Source organism: Mustelus asterias, chromosome 8 (genome assembly GCF_964213995.1).
Source record: "Mustelus asterias chromosome 8, sMusAst1.hap1.1, whole genome shotgun sequence".
Lineage (NCBI taxonomy): Eukaryota > Metazoa > Chordata > Chondrichthyes > Carcharhiniformes > Triakidae > Mustelus > Mustelus asterias.
In genome coordinates, this window is record NC_135808.1 from 4,498,404 (window position 1) to 4,520,256 (window position 21,853).

General features: G+C 46.8%; 1 protein-coding gene and 1 long non-coding RNA gene across 2 annotated transcripts in view; both read left to right on the forward strand.

Moving 5' to 3' along the window:
* LOC144497629 (uncharacterized) overlaps nucleotides 1–21,853 on the forward strand; it is a 73,749-nt gene that overhangs the window by 17,161 nt on the left and 34,735 nt on the right. The window contains exon 6 of the mRNA XM_078219070.1: nucleotides 16,143–16,730. Coding sequence (XP_078075196.1) covers nucleotides 16,143–16,730 — 588 coding nt within the window. The remainder of the gene's footprint in view (nucleotides 1–16,142; nucleotides 16,731–21,853) is intronic.
* Nucleotides 17,669–20,811, forward strand: LOC144496813 (uncharacterized). The gene is made up of 2 exons (XR_013498431.1): nucleotides 17,669–18,418; nucleotides 19,339–20,811. It is a non-coding gene; the product is annotated as an uncharacterized LOC144496813 (long non-coding RNA).

The following is a 21,853-nucleotide window of genomic DNA, read 5'->3' on the forward strand; positions in this document are numbered from 1 at the left end:
TTCATTACCTTCTTTGCCCATTCCAAAAGTTCTACCACACTTACTTCTTCCTCCAACTCCTTTTTCTTTTGGCTCAGCCCGTCCAAATCCTCTTCTATTTTTCTAGCCGCTTCCTCTATACCTTGTCTCTTTTCTCCCTCCTTTTGTGCCCATTCCTCCTTCGTCATCTGTTCTATGTCATATTCTCCCTCAAAATTCATTGTGCCTGATATAACTGGGTACAGTCCCGTGGAGCTCTGTTTCTCTAAGTAGGGGGGTGGGGCTACGTTTGGATCTTCCAATTTTGCTTTTTCCTCAAGTTGTACTGGCATCTGCATCCTACCTCCCCTCCATACCCCTCTTCTCTCTTTCCCTTCTTGTTGGAATAGGGCTAATATCTCTAACTCCTTTTCTCGCTTCTCCCTTCTTTTGCTCGATTTATCCTTAATTTTATAGTTCTTTATCATTCCCTTCTGGTCCTCACACCTCTCTATGGACCATGTGCCTTCCTCCGGCCACTGTGTATTGGTCTTATTTGTTCTTTTGGCCCATTTTTTAGAGACGTGTTCTATATCTCCCCTGAGGGCTGGGAACTTATCCCCTAATATCTCCACTGGTGTTTTAACTTGGTGTGCCATTACTCGTCTTTTTGGATCACTGTCACAATTTTTATCACTTAGTCTGTCAGAGTTAGGTATCACAGTGATTATTACTTGCTGTATTGTTTTTCCGTGCTCAGTCCCCTGTTTACCTTTCCTTTGGATTTCTTTTGCCAATATCTGTAACTCTAACCGGGGTCCCGATATCCACTTCCCCGTAGTCCCCTGTCCCGGCACTATCTCCCTCTCCCGGGCCAGAGGGTAGTAGGTTTTCACTTGCTCGTCTATGTGTATAAGAATCCTGTATCGGTCAGATCCCTTTATTAATTTCTCTAGGGTTTCCAATTTTATTTCGTCTATCCAATTCCTATCGACTACTCTTTCCCAATTTACATACGGCCACTCATTCTTTATCTCCTCTAAGTTAGTTATATGTGTAATCTTTTTCCAATCCAGTGTTGCTTCCGTTTTTGTTATTATTCAAAGATTAGTTATTCCCAATCTTGCCACCAGGCAATTTTGTCAGGGTAATCTTTCCAAGTTGTTAGTTATTACCCTACCTATGTTCCGACTCTCCTCTTATTTCTGTTCTCCACGCTGTTACCTCAGACCAGTTTGTTCAAATTGGTCTTTTACTTCCTCTATTCTAGCTGCTACTCCCCTTTCCTGGGGTTAAAATTCACTCCTGTGCTTTTGACTACTGTATTAGGTCAGAGAGTGATCTCTCACTGATCTCTCTCCCTCTCGGTTGACGTCCCTTACCCGAGGTCCTGGGTAGGTTTGGACTGGCAGATTTTCCCACACTTACTCTCTTCTGGGCAAGTCGTGACCTGAAAAACCCGCTCCAAACCGCTTGACTTAACCTAATTGCATTACTTTAGCGTTCGGCCTTTTTCCCGTCTCACTTTTTACCCATTCACAGACAATACAGTATTCGCAGCGCGCTTTTGCATGCAAAACTCTGCCCTTCAGATCAGACTCAGTCTCTCAAAATTTTAACACAATTTGGTTTTACCTGTGCAGGATATCTTTTTGGGTTGGGGAGATCCAGGACCAGCAGAGAGCCGGGTGCGCCGGGCCTCGAGAAAACCCCTTTCTGACAACAAGGATTTACATGCATGCAAGTCTGCTTACCTTGTTGACAGAAGGCCGGCTGGGGACTTCTCGGTTCCGGTTGGACCACCGTCTCCGCCACTCCTTCCAGATGCTTTTCTGGGCGATCTCTCACCAACCCTGCTCGCAGCGCCAATTTTGTCGTGGTTCCCCAGGACGACAATTCGTTCACATCGGTTTAAAACAGAGAGTCTGAGCAGTGATCTTTCAAGCAATAGACTTTATTTCGCAGCACAAGCAGAATAAAGCCGGGATGTCCGGAACAATCCAAAGAGCCCTCAGGCTTTCAGTCTTTAAATACATTTCAGCTTCATATCTCAGGATTCTTATCTCACTTTTACATCCTGACCTTGTTTCTTATCTTACTTTACAGCCTGACCTTGTTTCTTTGGCCACCATTGTTTTTAGTTGACCCTTTATCCGTTTTATTCGCGATTTGTCGCTCCCTGTTACATTTCTTTGTTTCTTAAACCATGGTGGTTATAATTCTTGCTCTTATGTAAACTTCTCTGCTTGTACAATAATCGTGGTTTTGCTGACTTAGGGTTGGAAAAAACATCCTCTTTGCTGACTTGGGCCGAATGTGTTAGAAAAGACATCCTCTTTGCTGACTTTTATGGTCCAACATTAAGTTAGACCACTGAGCAGTATTCATTGTTTTCTTAAGTGACTATTGTCTGCTTTTGCTAATCAGTGACTGCCATATTACTTCCCTGTTTCCTCTGCCTTGAGCATGTCATCTATACTTGATCACATTAGGTCACACGAAGTTACTTTAGGTTACATATCCATTTTCACTACTGATCTAAATCTGCTTTATTATTTCACTAAGACCTATGAATCTGAATTCCATACTAAACTCATACAATATCCAGTACAATTTCCCTTACAGTCCCTCCATGCCAATGCTATAGTTAAGAAAGTCCACCAACGGCTCTACTTTCTCAGGAGGCTTAGGAAATTCGGCATGACTGCCATAACTCTCACGACCTTTTTCAGATGCACCATAGAAAGCATTCTTTCTGGTTGTATCACAGCTTGGTATGGCTCCTGCTCTACCAAGACTGCAAGAAACTACAAAGGGTTGTAAATGTAGCCTCATCCATCACGCAAACCAGATCCCCATCCATTGACTCCGTCGACACTTCCCGCTGCCTCAGTAAAAGCAGTAAGAGTTTTAACAACACCAGGTTAAAATCCAACTGGTTTATTTGGTAGCAAATACCATTAGCTTTCGGAACGCTGCTCCTTCGTCAGATGGAGTGGAAATGTCGAAGGAGCAGCACTCCGAAAGCAAATGGCATTTGCTACCAAATAAACCTGTTGGCTTTTCACCTGGTGTTGTTAAAACTCTTACTGTGTTCACCCCAGTCCAACGCCGGCATCTCCACATCAGTAAAAGCAGCCAGCATAATCAAGGACCCCGTGCACCACAGACATACTCTCTTCCACCTTCTTCCGTCGGGAAGAAGATACAAAAGTCTGAGAACACGTACCAACCAACTCAAGAACAGCTTCTTCCTTGCTGCCATCAGACTTTTGAATGGTGCTTTCATATATTAAGCTGAGCTTTCTCTTCACCCTGTCTGTAACTGCAACACTATATTCTGCATCCGACCCTTTCCTTCTCTCATATGTACTCTATGAACAATATGTTTCATCTGTCTAGCCTGTAAGAAACAATATTTTTCACAGTATAAATGTGACAATAATAAATCGAATCAAAACAACCCCACTATCCCCAATACTGGTGCCAATGCCCATGATCTAGACACCAGCCTTTGAGCATTCATCTTTGTCATCTCATTTTCCCTCTGCCAGTTTACATGTAGCTCAGGTAATGATCCAGAGATTATTACCTTTGAGGTTCTGCTTCTTAATTGGTACCGAGCCTCTCATGGTGACGATGCCCTTTACAGATATCCCAAATATCCCTGCTTGCGTGACCACTTCCCTCCAACCTCAGTGTTCCCACCCAGCCCACAATATCACCCTGATTGAACATTAGTGGAGTGGACCAGGACAATGTTCTTTGCTTGTCCTGTCTATGTCTTTGGTACCTACACAGACCATGCCAACTGGATCCTCCCACTTACAATGAAAATTCTTCTCCAGCTCTGAGCACATGCTCACTTTTGCTGCAGAGAACAGTATCTGTGTCCGACACTATATTGTCCCCTACTGCCACCACATTCCTGTTTGTTATCCCCCACTTGATAGGCTTCCTGTATCATGGTGCCATGGTTAGACTGCTCATTCACTTTGCAGCCTTTGCTTTCATCCACACAGATTGTAAGCACCTCAAACCTTTTCAACAACTGCAAAGTCTGAAGCTCCTCCATTACTCTCTGCTCAGTCCCTTTACCTGTCTCACTCTCGGTCACATCCTCCTGTCACTCACTGCTGACTAAAACAGATGACCCTATTCTAAGAGGTGTGACCATATTCCGGAACAAATTGTCCAGGTATTTCTCCCATTCCCTTACATTGTGCAGTGTCTGCAGTTCAGTCTCTAACTCACTAATTCTGATCTGGAAGTCCTCCAGCTGCTTACACTCTCTGCAGATGTGTTTGTCATGGAACACCTGGACGTCCAAAATCACACATTCCTCAGCTGCAACATAACACCAGTCTTGCATTGTTCCTCATGTTATCCAGTTAAATTTAATTAAATTCCTCACTTAATTAACTTAGAATAATTCCAATGATAATCACATTTCTTTCCCCTGTGCATTTCATTCCCGCATGAACCTAATTCGCTGCTCACTCAGTCTCCATCCCAGTCCAGCGCAGTCACCTGTCTCATGCACATATTACTGGCCATGCATTTTCAAAGGTGAGTCTTACTTGTAGACCCTCTGATGAGTCGCTTGCTAGTTTTACTTCCTGCTGCACTGATTAACACTCATGAACCAACTGCTTTCAGGTGATTGACAGATAACTGCCACTCCAGATAGTTCTCCAGTTTACATAGAAACGAGAAGCAGGAGTAGGCCATTTGGCCCTTCGAACGTGCTCAGCTTTTTATTTTGATGTGGAGATGCCGGCGTTGGACTGGGGTGAGCACAGTAAGAAGTCTCACAACACCAGGTTAAAGTTCAACAGGTTTATTTGGCAGCACAAGCTTTTGGAGCCCCAAGCTTTGACCATGTCTGGTCATCAAATTCAATATCCTGATCCTCCTTCTCCCCAAGTCTCTTGATCCATCAGCCCAAAGAGCTATATCTAATTTCTTCTTGAAATCACACAACATTTTGACCTCAACTACATTCAGTGGTAGTGAATCCCACAGATTCACCACCCTTTGGGTCAATAAATTTCTCCTCACCTCAGTTCTAAAACGTTTACCCCTTGTCTTCAAATTATGACCCCTCATTCTGGACTCCTCCACGATTGGGAACATTCTTTATGAATCTACCCTGTCTGACCCTGTTAGAATTTTATAAGTTTCTATGAGATCCCCTCTCACCCTTCCAAACGCCAGTGAATATAATCCTAAACGACTTAGTCTCTCCTCATATGGCAGACCTTCCATCGCAGGAATCAGCCTGGTAAACCTTTGCTGGACTCCCTCTATATCAAGGACATCCTTCCTCAGATAAGAACACCAAAACTGCACACAATACTCCAGGTGTGGCCTCACCAATACCCTATACAATTGCAGCAAAACATCCCTATTCCTATACTCAAATCCTCTCTCTATGAAGGCCACCATATCAAAGAACAAAGAAAATTACCCCACAGGAACAGGCCCATCGGCCCTCAAGACTGCGCTGACCATGCTGCCCGACTGAACTAAAACCCCCTACCCTTCCTGGGACCATATCTCTGCATTCCCACACGATTCATGTATTTGTCCAAATGCCCCTTAAAAGCCACTGTCACATCTGCTTCCACTACCTCCCCGGCAGAGAGTTCCAGGCACCCACGACCCTCTGTGTAAAAAACGTGCCTCGTACATCTCCAATAAACTTTGCCCCTTGCTTCTTAAACCTGTGCCCCCTAGTAATTGACTCTTCGACCCGGGGAAAAAGCTTCTGGTGATCCACTCTGTCCATCCCCCTCATAATCTATCAGGTCGCCCCTCAACCTCCGTCATTCCAGTGAGAACAAACCAAGTTCCTCGAACCTCTCCTCATAGCTAATGCCCTCCATACCAGGCAACATCCTGGTACATCTTTTCTGTACCCTCTCCAAAGCCTCTACATCTTTCTGGTAGTGTGGCGACCAGAATTGAACACTATATTCCAAGTGTAGCCTAACTAAGGCTCAATAAAACTGCAACATGACTTGCCAATTTTTAAACTCAATGCCCCGGCCGATGAAGGCAAGCAAGCACCTGTACATCCAAATCCCTCTGCCTATCAATACTCTTCAGGGTTCTGCCATTTACTGCATATTTCCTATTTGTATTAGACCTTCCAAAATGCATTACCTCACTTTTGTCCAGATTAAACTCCATCTGCCATCTCTCCGCGCAAGTCTCCAACTGATCTACATAAAAACATAAAAACTAGGAGCAGGAGTAGGCCATCTGTCCCCTCGAGCCTGCTCCACCATTCAATAAGATCATGGCTGATCTTTTTGTGGGCTCAGCTCCATTTACCCACCCGCTCACCATAACCCTTAATCCTTTACTGTTCAAAAATGTATCTATCCTTGCCTTAAAAACATTCAATGAGGTAGCCTCAACTGCTTCATTGGGCAGGGAATTCCACAGATTCACAACCCTTTGAGTGAAGAAGTTCCTCCTCAACTCAGTCCTAAATCTCTTCCCCTTATTTTGAGGCTATGTCCCCCAGTACTAGTTTCACCCACCAGTGGAAACAACTTTTTTCTATAAGATCTCCCCTCATTCTTCTGAATTCCAATGAGTATAGCCCCAGTCTACTCAGTCTCTCCTCATAAGCCAACCCTCTTAACTCCAGAATCAACCTCGTGAATCTCCCCTGCACCCCCTCCAGTGCCAGTATATCCTTTCTCAAGTAAGGAGACCAAAACTGTACACAGTACTCCAGGTGTGGCCTCACCAGCACCTTATACAGCTGCAACATAACCTCGCTGTTTTTAAACTCCATTCCTCTAGCAATGAAGGACAAAATTCCATTTGCCTTCTTAATTACCTGCTGCACATACAAACCAACTCCTTGAGATTCCTGCACAAGGACACCTGGGTCCCTTTGTACAGCAGCATGCTGCAATTTTTTACCATTTAAATAATAGTCCATTTTACTGTTATTCCTACCAAAATGGATGACTTCACATTTACCAACATTGTACTCCATCTGCCAGACCCTCGCCCACTCACTTAGACTATCTATATCTCTTTGCAGACTTTCAGCGTCCTCTGCACACTTTGCTCTGCCACCGATCTTAGTGTTATCTGCGAATTTTGACACTCTACACTTGGTCCCCAACTCCTAATCATCTATGTAAATCATAAACAATTGTGGTCCCAACACTGATCCCTGAGGCACACCACTAGTCACTGATCGCCAACCAGAAAAACACCCATTTACCCCCACTCTTTGCTTTCTGTTAGCTAACCAATCCTCTGTCCATGCTAATACATTACCCGTAACACCGTGCATCTTTATCTTATGTAACAGTCTTTGGCGCGGCACTTTGCCAACTGCCTTCTGGAAATCCAGAGACACCACATCCACAGGTTCCCCATTGTCCACTGGACATGTAATGTTCTCAAAGAATTCCACCAAATTAGTCAAACATGACCTTCCCTTCATGAACACATGCTGCGTCTTAGCAATGGGACAATTTATATCCAGATGTCTCGCTATTTCTTCCTTGATGATAGATTCAAACATTTTCCCGACTACAGAAGTGAAGCTAACCGGCCTATAGTCATCTGCCTTTTGTCTCCCTCCTTTTTTAAACAATGGCGTCACATTTGCTGTTTTCCAATCTGCGGGAACCACCCCAGAGTCCAGCGAATTTTGGTAAATTACCACTCGTGTATTTGCTATTTCTCCCGCCATCTCTTTTAGTACCCTGGGATGGATTCCATCAGGATCAGGAGACTTGTCTACCTTTAGCCCCATTAACTTGCCCAACACTACCTCTTTTGTGATAATGATAGTTTCTAGGTTCTCACCTGCCATAGCCTTCCTGTCATCAATTTTTGGCATGTTATTTGTGTCTTCCACTGTGAAGACCGACACAAAATACCTGTTCAATGCCTCAGCCATTTTCTCATTTCCAGTTATTACATCCCTCTTCTCATCCTGTAAAGGACCAATGTTTACTTCAGCCACTCTTTTTCGTTTTATATATTTGTAGAAACTTTTGCTCTCTGTTTTTATATTCTGAGCTAGTTTACTCTCATAATCCATCTTACTTTTCTTTATCGCTTTTTTCGTGGCTTTCTGCTGACCTTTAAAGATTTCCCAATACTCTGGGCTCCAACTAATCTTTGCCACTTTGTATGCATTTTCTTTCAATTTGATACCCTCCTTGATTTCCTTCGTATCCATGGCTGATTATCTCTTTTTCTACAGTCCTTCCTTATCACTGGTATATACTTTTGCTGAGCACTGTGAAAGATTGCTTTGAAAGTCCTCCACTATTCCTCAATTGTCCCACCATAAAGTTTTTGCTCCCAGTCTACCTTAGCCAACTCCTCCCTCATCCCTTTGTAGTCTCCTTTGTTTAAGCCCAAGACACTGGTATTGGATTTTACCTTCTCACGCCCCATCTGTATTTTAAATTCAACCATACTGTGACCGCTTCTTCCGAGAGGATCCCTAACTGTAAGATCATTAATTATTCCCGTCTCATTACACAGGACCAGATCTAGGATAGCTTGCTCCCTTGTCGGTTCCATTACATACTGTTCAAGGAAGCTATCGCGGATACATTCTATGAACTCCTCCTCAAGGCTGCCTTGACTGACCTGGTTTGACCAATTGATATGTAGATTAAAATCCCCCGTGATAATTGCTGTACCATTTTTACATGCATCAGTTATTTCTTTGTTTATCCTGCTGTATCCTCTGATGGTCCTCACCACTATCTGCAGATCCACCAACCTTTGTGTCGTCCGGAAACTTACTAATCAAACCAGTTACATTTGGCTTCTTTACTGCCTGCTGTACCTGCACGCTTACATTCAGCAACTAATGTACGAGGGCACCAAGGTCTCACTGAGTATCCGCCTCTCTCAATTTACACCCACTCAAGTAACAATCTGAATTCCTATTATTGCTACCAAAGTGGATAACTGCGCATTTATCCACATTATACTGCATCTGCCATGCATATGCCCACACACTCAGCCTGTCCAAATCATGCTGAAGCATCTCTTCATCCTCCTCACAGCTGGGCCTACATTCATTTTTGTGAATCTTTTTCACTTTACAACCGATAGAAACTTTTACAGTCAGTTTTTATGTTCCATGCTAGCTAACTTTCACACTCTATTCTTCCCTTCTTAATCAATCCCTTAGTCCTCCTTTGCTGAATTTTAAACTGCACCAAATCCTCAGGCCTATTGCTTTTTCTTGCCAATTTGTATGCATTTTCCTTGAATCTGATAATATCTCGAATTTCCCTTGTAAGCCATGGTTTCGGCACAATTCCCTTACCATCTCTTGCACCAAACAGGAATAAACAACTTCTGGAGTTCACCTATTTGTTCTTTAAATGCTTGCCATTGCCTGTCCACTGTCTTTACTTTCAGTAATGTTCCCCAGTCGATCATGGCCAATTCATGCCTCATACCATCATAGTTACCTTTATTGAGATTCAGGACCCTGGTCTCAGAATCAACGACATCACTATCCACCTTGACAAAGAATTCAACCATATTATGGTCACTCGTCCCCAAGGGTTCTCTCACAACTAGATTGCCAACTAATCCTTTCTCATTGCACAACACCCAGTCCAAGGTGGCCTGTTCCCTTGTTGGTTCTACAAGTTATACAAGCCAGTATAACTGATTGAAGGAAATCAGGAAGGCTTATGGAATGTTGGGCCTTATTTCAAGGGGGAATGGAGTATAAGAGAAGGGAAATGATCTGATTTTGATTCTGAATCTATAGTTAAAAATGAGAAGGTGTGACCAGAACTTACCATGTGAATTTAATTTGCTACTCACACAATCATTGTCTTCATGAGACCACTAGAAATAAAAACAGGAGTAGGCCATTCAGCCCCTCAAGCCTGCTCTGCCATTCAATAGGATCCTGGCTGAGCCGACATTCCTCATATCCACTTTCCTGCCCTTTCCCCAAAGCCTTTGCTTCTATTCCTGATCAAGAATCTATCTATCTCAGCCTTATATATACACAAGGACTCTGTCCCCACCGCTCTCTGTGGCAAGGTGTTCCAAAGACTCACACCCTCATCTCAACTTTCCCGCCTCAACACCATAACCCTTGATTCCCTCTCTGATTAATAATCTGTCTCTCTCAGCCTTGAACATGCTGATCGACCCAGAATCTACAATTCTCTGCAGTTAAGAATTCCAGAGATTCATTACCCTCTGAGAGAAGAAATTCCTCTTCATCTTCATCTTAAGCTGATGCCTCTCACGTGAGATGATGGCATCTGTGTCGATGATCCGGCACGTCTTGCAGAGGTTGCTGTGGCAGGGTTGTGTGGTGTCATGGTCACTGTTCTCCTGAAGGCTGGGTAGTTTGCTGCGGACAATGGTCTGTTTGAGGTTGTGCAGTTGTTTGAAGGCAAGAAGTGGGGGTGTGGGGATGGCCTTGGCGAGATGTTCGTCTTCATCAATGACATGTTGAAGGCTCCGGAGGAGATGCCGTAGCTTCTCCGCTCCGGGGAAGTACTGGAAAACGAAGGGTACTCTGTCCACTGTGTCCCGTGTTTGTCTTCTGAGGAGGTCGGTGTGGTTTTTCGCTGTGGCGCGTTGGAACTGTTGATCAATGAGTCCAGCGCCATATCCTGTTCTTATGAGGGCATCTTTCAGCGTCTGGAGGTGTCTGTTGCGATCCTCCTCATCCGAGCAGATCCTGTGTATACGGAGGGCTTGTCCGTAGGGGATGGCTTCTTTAACGTGTTTAGGGTGGAAGCTGGAGAAGTGGAGCATCGTGAGGTTATTCGTGTCACACTATTTGTAACTCCCACAGTTGCGTGGACCTGCAGAGTTTCACTAGCCTGTCTTGATGCTCTCTCCACTCACATTGTTTCTTAAAGACTTGATTAGTTGTAAGTATTCGCATTCCAACCATTATTCATGTAAATTGAGTCTGTGTCTTTATAAGCTCTGTTTGTGAACAGAATTCCCACTCACCTGAAGAAGGGGCTTAGAGCTTCGAAAGCTTGTGTGGCTTTTGCTACCAAATAAACCTGTTGGACTTTAACCTGGTGTTGTTAAACTTCTTACTGTGTTTTCCCCACTAGTAACAGGCTGCTCACCTCAAAATGAGCATTTATCCCTACTCTCTCTTTTCAGTGTGTTAATCAGTTCCCATGTACATATACTGGCATGTACTGCATGCTAGTACATTCCACCAAATTTCATCTGCTTTAAAGTTATTTACTAACCTTTTGTGTGGGATCTTATTAAAAGCTTTCTGAAAATTTAAGTACACCAGGTCCACCTTATCTATTCTGCTTTTACATTCTTCAAAATCTCCAACCAGTTTGTGAAACTGATTCCCTTTCATAAATCCCCACTGACTGCGCCCAAATTCACCATTATTTTCTCAGTGTTCAGTTATTACATCATTTGTTACAGATCCTAGCATTTTCCCTCTGACTAATGTCGTGCTAACAAGTTTTTCATTCCCCATATTCTCTCCCTTCTTTCTGAAACATTGGAGTTACATTTGCACCTTCCAATCTGCAGGAACAATTCCAGAGTCTGTAGAATTTTGAAAGATAACCACCAATGCATCTACTTTCTCTCCAGTCACTACTTTCAGCATCTGAGATAGAGACCACCAGGTCTGGGGAAATTTATCTACTTCGAATCTCATTCATTTCTCTATTTCTACTGTTCTTATAAGCATCAGAGCATCTTGTAGTTCCTCATTAATGCCAGTCACCTGATCCTCCATTATTTATGGGAGGTTTTTAATGGTGATCATTGACATTTGGACAGATTATTGAGAAAGTCTGTGTGTTCTGCCTTGGTCATGTCATGTAACATGAGGTTTGAGGTGTGTGTGAGACCAGTGCCTGGAGCTGTGAGGTAGCAACCTAACCAATGAACCACTGTGCCACCTCTAAAATTATTGTGTTTCTTTCAAATTATGGAATCTTATGACTTTATCCTCTTAGTGAGTCATTAGGATTTCCTGTTAATTCATGCTAACCTCGTTCATTATTTATGTGTAAGTTATATAGTATTAATTGTTCGCTTCATTGATTCTTTAATACAAAAATTATTCATCACTTCACCACTTACTCTAATTCAAGGTCCTGGGGAGTCAGAGCCTATCCCGACAGGCACTGGGAGTTAAGCAGGGTACACCCAGAACGGGACACCAATCCATCGCAGGGCATACACTCACACAAAAACTAAGGGGCAATTTAACATGGCCAATCCACCGACCCGCACACCTTTGGAGTGGGGAGGAAACTGGAGCACCCGGAGGAAAGCCACGCAGACACAAGGAGAACGTGCAAACTCAACACAGACAGTGACCCAAGGCTGGAATTGAACCCATGTCCCTGGAGCTGTGAGGCAGCAGTGTGAACCATTATGCCTTGGTGCTGCCTCTAAAATTATTGTATTTCTTTCAAATTATGGAATCTTATGGCTTTATACCCTTCTTTAGTAACTGGGATTTCAAATTTGCTCTGTGCACCAAAAAATATTGATTGTTCCTATTCTGAATCTAACAAAATATGGAGCCTCATCCAATATTGTAACAAATTTGGGGTCTGGTCTGGTATCACTCCGAGAAACTGCAGAACTCTCGGGTAGAGAGGGATCTGGATGTCCTGGTGTAAAAATCACAAAACGTTAGTCTGCATGTACAGCAAGTAATTAGGAATATAAATGGGATGTCGGTGTTTATTGTAAGGAGAATCAAGTATAAAAATTGTGCCTGCAGGGGTACAGGGCCTCAGTGAGGCTGCATTTGGAGTAATGTGCACTATTTTGATCTCCTTACATAAGATCATAAGACCCAAGAACAGAGGTAGGCCATTCGGCTCATTGAGTCTGCTCTGCCATTCAATGAGATCAGGACTGGTCTGATGTGATAATCCTCCAACTCCATTTTCCCACCTTATTTCCATAACCCTGATTCCATTATTGATTAAAAACCTGTCTATCTCAGCCCTAAAGATATGTCCCAGCCTCTACAGCTCTCTGCGGTAAAGAGTTCCAAGGATTCACTCCCTCTGAGAGAAGAAATTCCTCCTCATCTCTGTCTTAAATGGACAACCCTTTGCTCTGAGAATATGCCCTTTGGTCCTGGACTCTCCCACAAAGGGAAACAACCTGTCAGCATCCAAGCTCTCAAGCCCCCTGAGAATCCTATCTGTATCATTCTTCTAAACTCCAATGAGTACAGGCCCATCCGACTTAGCCTCGATTGATAAACATATCCCTCCATATTTGGAATCAATCTAATGAACTTTCTCTGGACTGCCTCTAATGCTGGTATGTCTTTTCTGAGGTAAGGGGATGAAAACTGTATTCCAGGTGTGGTCTAACTAGTCACTTGGACAGTTTTAGCAACCTCCCTATTTTCATACTCCATTCCCTTTTTAATAAAGGTCAATATTCCATTTGTCTTCCCTGACACTTGCTGAACTTGCATGCCAGCTTTTTGTGATCTTTGCACAAGGATCCCAAATCCCTCTGTGCTGCAGCTTTCTGCAGTCTTTCTCTATTCAAATAATATCCAGCTCCTTTATTCTTCCCACCAATGTGCATAACTTCACATTTTCCTGCATTATTTTTCATCTGCCAAGCTTTCACGCACACACTAATTTTTTTAAAATCCCTCTGTAGACTCTGTCATCCTCACCACTTGCCTTCCCACCTATTGTTGTGCCATCCTCAACCTTAGCAATAATACATTCACTTCCCTCATCCAAATGATTAATATAGATAATATAAGAAATTACCATTGAATTAGAGACTGATTCCTTGGATGAAGGCGGTTATGTTATCATGAAAGCCTCAGCAGGTTTGGCCTATACCCATTGGAGTTTAGGAGAATGAGAGGTGATCTTATTGAAACATAGAAGACACTGAGGAGACTCGACAGGATTGATGCTGAGTGGATGTTTCCCTTGCGATGGCATCTAGTACAATGGACAGTTTGAAAATTAGCAATCTCCCTTTTAATACAGAAATGAGATTTTGTTTTCTGTCAGAGGGTGATTTGTGTTGGAATTCTCTACCCCAGTGAGCAGTGGAGGCCGGAGCACTGACAATATTCAATCAGATCAGTCATGATCTTGTTGAGTGGCAGAGCAGGCTCGAGGGGCCGAATGGCCTACTCCTGTTCCAAATTCTTTTGTTCTTGGAATTGATTTTTTGTGTGATATCTTACAGACTCGGATTGCGTACAATCTGTACAGTGACATCTACACGATGCTTCACAGAGATATCACCTCCCACCCGCTCTCTGCAGCTTTCTCTCCTCCACTTCTGTCCCCTCTCCCTCTCTCCTCAACCTTGACCTTCCCTCCCACTCTTCTTCTCAGTCTGTCTTCCCTCTCTCAAATTCTCCTTCCCCAGCCCCACTGTCTCTCCCTCCTTCCTCTCCCTGTCCCTTATGCTCTCCTCTACTCACATACCCTCCCTTCTCCCCGCTAACTTCTTTCCACCAACATTCTCTCTCCCCTTTCTCCCTCTCTCACTCACCTCCCGCTCTCCGTTTGTCTCTCCCTCTTTAATTCCTCTCTTCTTCTTACCTTGGGTGGCACGGTGGCACAGTGGTTAGCATTGCTGCCTCTCAGGACCCGGTTTCGATTCCTGGCTTGGGTCACTGTCTGTGCGGAGTCTACACGTTCTCCCCCACGTCTGCGTGGGTTTCCTCCAGGTGTTCCAGTTTCCTCCCACAGTCCGAAGACATGCTGGTTAGCCGTGCTAAATTCTCCTTCAGTGTACAGGCGCCGAAGTGTGGTGATTTTCACACCAACTCCATTGCAGTGTTAATTTAAGCCTACTTGTGACAATAATAAACTTGAAACTCAATCTGTCCCGCAATCTCTCTCCCATTCCCCACAACCATCCCATCTCTCTGCCGGGCACTCACTTGTACCTCCTGCTCCCTGACCCTGCTCCCCACCCACTCTCCCTCAGCACCTTCCCACTCTCCCCCATCTACGCAAAATTTCTCTCCACCTCACCTCCTCTCCCCTTCCCTCATCATTCTGCAATACTTCTCCCCCTCACTCTCCTCTCTTCAGATGCTCTCCCCTTTCCCTCTCTCCCACATTCTTCCCTGCCCCTCCTGCTTTATTTCCCATCCTGTCTTTCACACGGAAGGGTCTGTTTATTTCTTCAGAATAAACTTGAGCACGACTGGTCCAAAGTAAATACTCATTTATTTAAGCGTCTTTTATAAGCATTTTACAGAAAGCGAAATAAAGATTACTTTCGTATAAGCAGTCTCCAGCTGCACCAATAACTTGTTTCTGTGACCATGAGTAAGCTTCTGTACATTGTACTTTCAGAGAATACAACTAAGTCTCCAGGCTAGACCCAGAATTTCAGGCTGATGTGACCAAATTAGCTGAAGTTAGCTTAAAGCACAGCACAATTAGTTACATTAGGCAGAAATACCTTAAAATGAAGCGTTTTAACTGGGCAAACTATCTAGAAGATCCCACACAACATTCTCTCCTCTCTCCGACTCTCTCTCACACCATCCTATTCTTCCTCCCACGCTCTTGCTCTCATTAACTATCCTCGTTTCTCTTTCTCACACTCTCCCACTTTTGTTTTCATGCTCTCTCTCACTCTCTCTGCCACCCTGAGCTCTGTACCCCTCCACCTTGATGTCTCACAGCCTCCCACACGACCTGCCTTCCAGATGCTCTCTCTTCTCTGCCCTTTCTTTCTCACCCACTCTCCCAATCCTTGTCATCTGCTCTGCCGTTCTCTCTCCTGCTTCCACTCAAAACGTCCCACTCTGACTTGCCCTCTCCCTCATCCCGCTCTCTCTCCCTCTTTATCCTCCTGCTCCCTCCAGTCCCTCTCATTACTGCCTGTTTTCTCTCTTCCCAACTGCACCCCTCCACCTCCTTCTCTTCCCCCTCCCTATCTCTCTGTCACTCATCCTCTCCCCTCTTCCCTGCCTCTCCTTCCTGGTCTATTCCCACTCCTCTCCCCTCCCTCTGGCTCCATGTTCCCATCACATTCCTGCTGTTTCTCACCGACCCCTCATTCTCCCCTCCCCCTCACAAACCTCTCTCCTCTCTTCCTCACTCCTCACACTCTCTCCCCTCCCCACCCCCTCTCTCTAAATCACTGACTGTGTTATTGTAACTTTCCCCCAGCTCCAGCCTCTCTGACTCTGGATCCGAACACAGCGAATCCCCGGCTCATCCTGTCTGAGGACCGGACCAGTGTGAGTGACGGAGACGAATGGCAGTTGCGCCCGGCCACCCCGGAGAGGTTTGATTTCTGGCCCTTTGTCCTGGGATCAGAGGGATTCACATCAGGGAGACATTACTGGGAGGTGGAGGTGGGGGAGAAGACACAGTGGATTCTGGGAGTGGCCCGAGAGTCTGTGAACAGGAAAGGGAGAATCCCCCCGAGCCCTGAGTCCGGATTCTGGATTGTGGGGCTGAACACAAGAGGATTGTTTGATTCTATGTGGCTGCCGATGGTGGAGCTGTTTCCCGGATTTGGTTATTTAGCCTTCACCTCCCCCTCAGAGACCCCCCTCACCCCGAGTGTGAATCCCCGGAAGATCGGGGTTTTCCTGGACTATGAGGGTGGACAGGTGTCATTTTACAATGCGGACAACATGTCCCATCTCCACACTTTCACCCACACTTTCACTGAGAGAATCTTTCCCATCTTCAATCCGGGATCGAATGTCTGGAAAAACTGGGGGCCGCTGACAATCTGCGGGGTTAAAGGTCACTAACAGATCCATCCCATAATTTCACACCGTCTCCCTGCCTCCTGCCAGCTGTAAACTGATGGAACCTGTTCATATTGTGGTTATTATATAGAATTATAATTTACATTGGGGGCTCCATGGTTACATTTGTAAAATGATTCTTCAAACAAAACAATCTGAGAATCACTGGAATAGAAACAGTTTTTCTCAAAGATTCCACAGCTCATCATTAAATCCAAGAAGCAGAAACTCTACATGTTGTTTGTGTCGTCACTGAGTGAGGGGGCGGGGTTCCGGGGAATGGAGAAGCCGATTGGCCGGAGCTCCTGTCACTCTGAGTGAGGGAGGCGGGATTCCGGGGAATGGAGAAGCCGATTGGACGGAGCTCCTGTCACTGAGTGAGGGGGCGGGGTTCCGGGGAATGGAGAAGCCGATTGGACGGAGCTCCTGTCACTGAGTGAAGGGGCGGGGCTCCGGGGAATGGAGAAGCCGATTGGCCGGAGCTCCTGTCACTCTGAATGAGGTGGCGGGGTTCCGGGGCATGGAGAAGCCGATTGGCCGGAGCTCCTGTCACTCAGTGAGGGGGCGGGGTTCCGGGGAATGGAGAAGCCGATTGGCTGGAGCTCCTGTCACTCCGAGTGAGGGAGGCGGGGTTCCAGATCCAGGGAATGTGATTGGTTAGAACTCGTCACTTTGATCGAAGAAAACTGGTTTCCGGGGTGTCTGGAAGCCGATTGGTCAAAGCGCCCGTCAGGAAAGTTTGGGAGGCGGACCTTCGGGAATCCTGAAAGGCGATTGGTCAGCACGCCTGTCAGTCACACTGAAGGGCGGGGTTCGCGAATACCGGACATGGATTGGTCAAAGCGCCTCTCAGTCATAGTGAGGGAGGCGGGATGTCGAGTAGTCCGTAAGGCGATTGGTTCACATTGATTCGCCAGAGCTCACCCCGTCCCCCACCCGGACAGAGCTCACCCCGTCCCCCACCCGGACACAGCTCACCCCGTCCCCCACCCGGACACAGCTCACCCCGTCCCCCACCCGGACAGAGCTCACCCCGTCCCCCACCCGGACAGAGCTCACCCCCTCCCCCACCCGGACAGAGCTCACCCCGTCCCCCACCCGGACACAGCTCACCCCGTCCCCCACCCGGACAGAGCTCACCCCCTCCCCCACCCGGACAGAGCTCACCCCGTCCCCCACCCGGACAGAGCTCACCCCGTCCCCCACCCGGACACAGCTCACCCCGTCCCCCACCCGGACACAGCTCACCCCGTCCCCCACCCGGACAGAGCTCACCCCGTCCCCCACCCGGACAGAGCTCACCCCGTCCCCCACCCGGACACAGCTCACCCCCGTCCCCCACCCGGACAGAGCTCACCCCCGTCCCCCACCCGGACAGAGCTCACCCCGTCCCCCACCCGGACAGAGCTCACCCCGTCCCCCACCCGGACAGAGCTCACCCCGTCCCCCACCCGGACAGAGCTCACCCCGTCCCCCACCCGGACAGCGCTCACCCCCGTCCCCCACCCGGACACAGCTCACCCCGTCCCCCACCCGGACAGAGCTCACCCCGTCCCCCACCCGGACAGCGCTCACCCCCGTCCCCCACCCGGACAGAGCTCACCCCGTCCCAGCTGGAATCAGTGAGAAAAACACCTCAAGTGGAACAGTCGCATTCAGAGAGCAGAGACGGTGAGCGAGGAGGTAAGTCTCTGCTTTCAAAAAGCTCCATGCGGCTGAGGTGGGCGGGGGGGGGGGGTTATTTCAAGGCGGCCATGTTGTGTTTTGCATTGGGGGGGCTGCGAGTGTGTTGGGGGGGTTGCTGTTATTCACAGAGTTCGACTTCGGCCTCTCAGCATAGGACCGGGTCTTAGCGCTGACCCTGGGTCCTAGTGCTGGCAGCAGCAAAGACCGTTGCTAATGTTGGATGGGCTGGAAACTCTCTGAAGTGGCAGTGCTGCAGCTCAGGGCAAGCCTCAAGCAGCACTGGGGCCGCGACTGCATGGGTTCTGGGTGTGTGTTGTAAATGGGGGGTCTGAGTACCCATGCTGGGGAACTGTGGAGGAAATATTGGGGGCTGTGTATCCATTCTGCGGCCGTGGGGGTTATGGAGAGTATGTGTTGCTAGGGGGTATGGGGGGGGGTGTTGCTGGGGGATATGGGGGGAATGTGTTGTTGGGTGGTCTGAGGGGATATGGAGAGTGTGTGTTGCTGTGGGACGGGTATGGGGAGCATGTGTTCCTGGGGTGGGTCTGTGGGGGGGGGGGGGTATGCGGAGCATGTGTTCCTGGGGCTGGTATGGGGAGCATGTGTTCCTGGGGTGGGTCTGTGGGGGGGTATGGGGAGTGTGTGTTGCTTGAGGGTCTGTGGGGGGGTATGGGGAGTGTGTTTTGCTTGAGGGTCTGTGGGGGGATATGGGGAGTGTGTTACTGGGGGGTCTGTGGGGTGGGGTTATGGGGAGTGTGTGTTGCTGGGGTGGCCAGTGGCGGGTATGGGGAGTGATGGGTTTGGAGGCTTGGTGAGTTGCTGGGTGGTGAAGGAGCTTTGGTGATTAAACCCACCTACTGGGTTACAAATTGGAAGTAGATTTTTTTTACTCATTCATGAGATGTGGGCATTTATAGCCCATCCCTTCTTGTCCTTGAACAGAGTCAACCACATGCTATGGATCTGTAACACCTGCAGGCCAGTGCGGGTAAGGATGAGCTGTGAATAATGAGCTGGACTCAACCACACCAAAGATTCACCAAATAACAAGTTACTGGATAGAGGAGGAAGCTTGGCACTATTTTGAAGACCAAGGATATCGTCCCCCGAGCCTGGGTAATATTTAATCCCCTTCCCCATAAACATCACAACATGACAGATTATCTGATCATTATCATGTTCCGGCTTTTGGAAGTTTGCTGAGCACAAACTGGCTGCTGCATTCCAAGGACGAGCGCGCTTCAAGAAATACTTCATTGACTGGAAAACACTTTAAGGCATCCCCTGGTGATGAAAAAGCAGTAACAAGTCTCACGACACCAGGTTAAAGTCCAACAGGTTTATTTGGTAGCACAAGCCACCAAATGGCTTGTGGTTGCTTGTGCTACCAAATAAACCTGTTGGACTTTAACGTGGTGTTGTGAGACTTCTTACTGTGCTTACCCCAGTCCCACACGGGCATCTCCACATGATGAAAAGCGCCGCAGGAACGGTGTATTTTCTCACTCGGTTCCCTGTTCATTGGGAAACACTTTCCTGCTGTGCTGCTGTTCCTCCAGCAGGTGGAGTCGTGTGCGTTTCTGCAGCAGCTCAACCCATCCCAGAACCCTGCTGCACCCGCAAAGCTTCACTCATAAATATAGTCGCTGTTCTCACATAGGAAAATGCAACAGCCTTGTTACACACATCACCATCATCGACTTCAGAAAACGTAGTGGAGGACATGCCCCTGTCTGCAACAATGGGAAGGAGTCAAAATGGTTGAGAGCTTCAAGTTTCCAGGTGTCCAGATCACAAAGAACCTGTCCTGGTCCCTCCTCGCCGATGCTATAGTTAAGAAAGCCCACCAATACCTCGACTTTCTCAAGCGGCGAAGGAAATTCAGCATGTCTGCTACACTCTCACCAATTTTTACAGATGCACAAGAGAAAACATCCTCTCCGGATGTATCACAGCTTGGTACGGCTCCTGCTCCGACCAAGACTGCAAGGAACTACAAAGCTTTGTGAACATAGCCCAGTCTATCACGCAAACCAGCCTCCCATCCATTGACACTGACTACACTTGCTCGGAAAAGCAGCCAGCATAATTAAGGACCCACACACCCCGGACATTCTCACTTCCACCTTCTTCCGTCGGGAAAAAGATACAAAAGTCTGAGGTCACATACCAACCGACTCAAGAAAGTTTCTTCCCTGCTGCCATCAGACATTTGAATGGACCTACCTTGCATTAAGTTGATCTTTCTGACACCCTCGCTATGACTGTATCAGTACATTCTGCACTCTCTCCTTTCCTTTTCTATGTATGGTTGCTTTGACTGTATAGTGCGCAAGAAACAATGCTTTTCACTGCATACTAGTACGTGACAATAAATCAAATCAAAATTAGATGGGTGAGTAGTTAATCTCTCTTTGCCACTGTTGGTTCAAAGAGGAATGCTGACCAGAAAACTGGGAGAACTCCCCTGCTCCACCTTTGGTGGTGAGATCCAAACCACACAGAGTTGGAACAATCATAGAATTATACAGCTTAGTCGAGGCCCTCCGGCTCATCGAGTCCGCACCTACATATGAGAAACACCTGAACTCCCACCTAATAAAGGACAAAGAAAATTACAGCACAGGAACAGAGCCTTCAGCCCTCCAAGCCTGCACCGACCATGCTGCCCGACTGAACTAATACCCCCTACCCTTCCGGGGACCATATCCCTCTATTACCATCCTATTCTTGTACTTGTCAAGACCCCTTAAGTCACTACCATATCCGCTTCCACTATCTCCCCCGGCAACGAGTTCCAGGCGCCCACTACTCTCTGTGTAAAACATCTACCTCGTACATCTCCTTTAAACCTTGCCCCTCGCACCTTAAACCTATGCCCCCTCGTAATTTACTCTTCCACCCTGGGAAAAAGCTTCTGACTATCCACTCTGTCCATGCCTCTCATAATCTTGTAGACTTCCATCAGGTCTCCCCTCAACCTCCGTCCACAAACCAAGTTTCTCCAACCTCTCCTCATAGCTAATGCCCTCCAGACCAGGCAACATCCTGGTAAATTTTTTCTGTCCCCTCTCCAAAGCCTCCACATCTGCCATCTGCCTATCTGCCAGCACTTGGCCCATAGCCCTGAATATTATGATGAGCTGATCCAGATACTTTTTAAAGGACGTGAGGCAATCCGCCTCTACCACCATCCCAGGCAATGCATTCCAGACCGTCACCACCCTTTGGGTAAAAAAGTGTTTCCTCACATCTCCCCGAAACATCCTGCCCTTCAACAAGAGTGGGACATTCAGCCCATTTTTTCTTTCCATTCAAATACAGTAAGATTGCCCCTGTGCAGCAACTCCATTTAGAAACATAGAAAAACTACAGCACAAAACAGGCCCTTCGGCCCCACAAGTTGTGCCGAACATATCCTGACCTTTTAGG